This window comes from Sinocyclocheilus rhinocerous, unplaced genomic scaffold, assembly GCF_001515625.1.
Source record: "Sinocyclocheilus rhinocerous isolate Xijiao unplaced genomic scaffold, SAMN03320098_v1.1 scaffold1821, whole genome shotgun sequence".
NCBI classification, from domain to species: domain Eukaryota; kingdom Metazoa; phylum Chordata; class Actinopteri; order Cypriniformes; family Cyprinidae; genus Sinocyclocheilus; species Sinocyclocheilus rhinocerous.
Window position 1 is genome coordinate 19,201 of NW_015636262.1, and position 4,597 is coordinate 23,797.

Genomic DNA, 4,597 nt, shown 5'->3' on the forward strand with positions numbered 1-4,597 from the left:
TATCTATCTATCGTTCTGTCTATCTATCTATCTATCTATCTATCTATCTATCTATCTCTCATTCTATCTATCGATCGTTCTGTCTATCTATCTATCTATCTATCTATCTCTCGTTCTGTCTATCTCTCACTCTCTATTCTCAAATTTAGTGCATTTGGATAAAACTGAAACTAATTTCCTTTTCCGTTGACTTCACCAAACCCCCTTAATTTTTCCTTTGTCGCCTTTTCAGTGAATTCACTGTGCTGCCATATTTTCCCCTCATCATTAAACATCATGTTTCAGAACAGAAACATGTGGATTGCAGGAGTTGCCAAGTCTGCGATTTTACCGCAAAGTTGTGCTACTTTTACACTGTTTCTGCGGGTTGTTTTTTAGTCTGCAGGTTAAAGCGATCTCCCCCCACCCCCTGGATCTCTATGCCTTGACCGAGGGCATTCCCAGCAGAGGGGAAAACCATAAAACTAGCTTTTTGGGCTAGTTTTGAATAGCAGTTGGGCTGGTTTTGTTTGACAGACCTGGCAACCCTGAGTTGTATGTTGTTTCATGTTGTCTAGTGTAAAATGTATGCTGTCTCTCCTGTAGTGGTCAGGCCTGAAGGGAAGGGCAGCAGACAGTTTGTCTTCTCTTTGGTGCCTGTGGCTTCGCCTCGCACCGGCCCGGTGCTGGACATCGCAGCCAGTTCACAGGAGGAGCTGAAGGACTGGGTGGTGAAGATCCGCGAGGTCACCATGACCTCTGAAGCCAAGGTCAGCTCCGAGACCGTATCTCCTCTGCAGTAACAGAATTGCTGCGTCCCAATTCGCATACTATCCGTCCTAAATAGTATTCGAAAATAGAATTAGTATGTCCCAAATCATAGTATGTTTAAAAAATTATGCCAAAGATTCCCGGATGGTCTACTACTTCCGGTTAGAATTCGAAGTGCAGAGCAGCTATGACGAAGTAGCATGTCCCAAAGCTTGCCTACTATTCTTCTACATACTCAAAAGTACGTACTTTTTCTTCACAAAAAGAGTACATACTTTTAGGGCATAGTATAAGTAGGCGAATTGTGACGCAGCAAATAAAACTGACCGTCTCCACCTGTTACTAAACCTCTGCTGAGCTTTCTTGGATGCTAAGCCTCTTAACTGTCACCCCCCTTTTTGAACATAGACATGAAAGTACACTATTCAAACATTCATGTTAGGCTTTTGAATACAGACCTAAGGTTGGTCTCTTTAAAAAAAAAAGACGACAATCAGCAGATTATTGCAGTTTTGTGTATTGAGTGAAATCATTAAAAAAAAATGAAAGTATAAAAAAGTTATTCAAGTTTAAATTTACTGTAAAGAAAATGTACTGTACTATTTTTTTTTTGATATAAAATTAAATATTTTACAAAATAGGTTCTAATCCAAAATTGATATAAACTTAAAGCCATGTGTCTAAATAAGTTGTGTTCCAAATTTGAAGGTGATATTAAAAAAATCGAGGTTCCTATGCAATTTTGTTTAGGCGTTATACCACAAATAGCCACCGGGTGCCATCTAAACTCCATTTAATTTTTTTGTCACAAATGTATAAATTTCTCTCTCAGTATTACTTCAATCACAAAATAGACTCAGACCTTTCCAACGATAAGTATTTTGTCAAGATTATAAAAAGTTTTGATTCTAAAAGACCATAATACATTTTGTAATCCGACACCCCCGTGTGCTTGTGATCAAGTTTATCTTAAATTCATGCGGTTTCCTACTTGTTTTGTTTTCTGACACCGACTATATAAAGATGTTTGATATGACTGATTATTTGTTCTCCGTCTTGTAAATCATGTGATCAAATGTATGCAGTTTCCTCAGAATGTGTTTTGCCTTTGGACACGTAGACTGTATGGCAGTGTTTATGACTGATGATTATTTGTTCTCCGTCAGCTTGAGGAGGGTAAAATGATGGAAAGAAGAAAGAAGATTGCTCTAGAGCTGTCAGACCTGGTCATCTACTGCCGACCGGTTCCTTTCGATGAAGACAGTAAGATATGCGACAGTTTTAAAACTCAAACTCACTGATCCCTCAAAGACAGTTGATTCTCCAACTCCTTTCATATCTCAACCAGAATTATCTAATTTGTGAAATTTGTGAAATTGTGAAATAAAACAAACATCAACTAAAATATAAAAAAAGTATACTAAAAAAATGAGAGATAAAACAAGTTTAAGGTGAAGTACTAAAGTACCGTATTGGCCCGAATATAAGACGACCCTGATTATAAGACGACCCCCCAATCTAAAAATGTAGAATGTGTCTAAAATGTAAAGAAAACTGCACACATTTAAAAACACAACAAAATTACTCAAACTTAAACTTTAAAGTTCAAATGAAAACAGCAAGTATAAAAATAAAATCAAATTCAAAATATTAACAAAAACTAACAGTACATCAGTGCTACTAAAATAATAAAGTGGTCCTAATTCACTTTTTGATAACTAAGGCTGGGCCATATAGTTAAAGTATATCTCATTATTTTTCACATTTTTAAACTATTTTTTTTATGTTTGTTTGTATGCTCATTAATAATAACCTAATTAGAATATCATTATTTTTTTGCTTTAATAATTCTGACCAAAACTAAATTCTAAAACAAGGTTAAAATAGTGCAAAGTTGACCGTAATGAACTCTCTAAATTAACACAATGTTATTTTTATATATACAAACTATTGCGTAGCAAAGTTTGCATATATCAGTAAAAATGCAATGTTTAATATGTTAATGGCACACATTAACATGTTTGAATGGTGATAATACATCCTTAAATCTCAGTTTTGAATTGAGTCATTAAAATGGTCAGTTTATACTGATTCATGAAAATAATCATTCAATACTTACGGCTGATGCTTCAATAGCTTGGATTTAAACTGAACGCTTTCATTCTTTCAAGGGGTTACACAGTTAGTCTAGATGCTCTCTAGAAAACCAAATGGCCAAATAAACTGTATTCAAATCAGATATTCATTATATTTATAAATTACTGTGAACGTGCTTTACTTGAAACTTAACCTAGACGTTGTATAAAAACTTGACCGCTTTATATAAAATCCGACCAGCTATCATTATTGAATGGCTCATGACTTCAGGACATTTTCCAAATTGTGACCCTGGAGCACAAAATCAGTCTTAAGTCGCTGGGGTATATTTGTAGCAATAGCCAACAATACATTGTATGGGTCAAAATTATTGATTTTTCTTTTATGCCAAAAATCATTAGGATATTAAGTAAAGATAATGTTCCATGAAGATATTTAGTAAATTTCCTACCGTAAAAATATCTCAAAACTTAATTTTTGATTAGTAATATGCATTGCTAAGAACTTAATTTGGACAACTTTAAAGGCGATTTTCTCGATATTTAGATTTTTTTGCACCCTCAGATTCCAGATTTTCAAGTATTGTCCTATCCAAACAAACCATACATCAATGGAAAGCTTTTTATTCAGCTTTCAGATGATGCATAAATCTCAATTTCAAAAAATTGACACTTATGACTGGTTTTGTGGTCCTGGGTCACAAATCTCTTGAGTGCCTTACTACAACTGTTTTATTTTGTTTGTTTGTTTCATTCTCATAGCGACATGCTCAGCCCAAAGTTAAATGTAATATATTGACACGGTAAAGTGACTTTCTCCCAACTAGCTGCAGCACCTTTTCCCATGGTGCTCTATTGCTTTAACACAGTTTTTCCCAACCCTGTTCCTGTAGACAATACACATTTTGGGTGTCTCGTATCTGACCCATCCGTGTCCGGTCTTGTAGTCTCTATTAACACACTGATGATCTGAATCAGGTGTGCTTGATCAGGAAGAGAGTCGGTGTGTGTCTCCAAGAACAGGGTTGGGAAACACTGCTTTAATATGAAAGGCCATGTAGCTCCTCAACACAAATGCTGAAAGCCTCTTCTGTCTCTCACAGAAATCGGGACAGAGCGGGCCTGTTTCCGGGACATGTCCTCGTTCCCCGAGACCAAAGCGGAGAAGTATGTGAACCGTATCAAAGGAAAGAAGTTCCTGCAGTACAACCGGCTGCAGCTCTCGCGGATCTACCCTCGCGGTCAGCGCCTGGACTCGTCCAACTACGACCCGTTACCCATGTGGCTGTGTGGCAGTCAGCTGGTGGCCCTTAACTTCCAGACCGCAGGTGAGCACAGGCTCTCGCTGGGAAAAATAAACCGTTGAGAAAACTCTCTTGATGCACTAAGACTTTTGAGTTCTCTCATCAATAGTGTTTTACAGTAGTTCTCCTCAGTAAAGATACTTTGTTTGGCCAATGTAAATTTTAGAGCTGGTACAATAAATCGATGCATCGCGAATCGAGAAATGATTCCGCATCGATTCTGAGATTTTCCGAAGGCATCGCGATTCTCTCTTGAATTGATTCTGAGCTTAGTTTTTTACAGCAGATGGCACTGCGTGCTTTAGAAATAGCTGTATTCTGCTTGCTTCCAGTTCCTTGCACATGCACCATTTGAACCTAAAATAATCATTCATAAAGTTCGAAAAGGTTGAAGCGAATTACAAGGATGTTCACAGTGGGCTGTGTTTACATTAATCTCGCATCATA

At 37.0% G+C, this 4,597-nt stretch overlaps 1 protein-coding gene across 1 annotated transcript in view; it reads left to right on the forward strand.

Annotated features, from left to right (window-relative positions):
• LOC107747732 (1-phosphatidylinositol 4,5-bisphosphate phosphodiesterase gamma-1-like) overlaps positions 1-4,597 on the forward strand; it is a 45,108-nt gene that overhangs the window by 14,242 nt on the left and 26,269 nt on the right. The window contains exons 8-10 of the mRNA XM_016562323.1: positions 586-749; positions 1,917-2,013; positions 3,950-4,174. Of these exons, the coding sequence (XP_016417809.1) occupies positions 586-749; positions 1,917-2,013; positions 3,950-4,174 (486 nt within the window). The remainder of the gene's footprint in view (positions 1-585; positions 750-1,916; positions 2,014-3,949; positions 4,175-4,597) is intronic.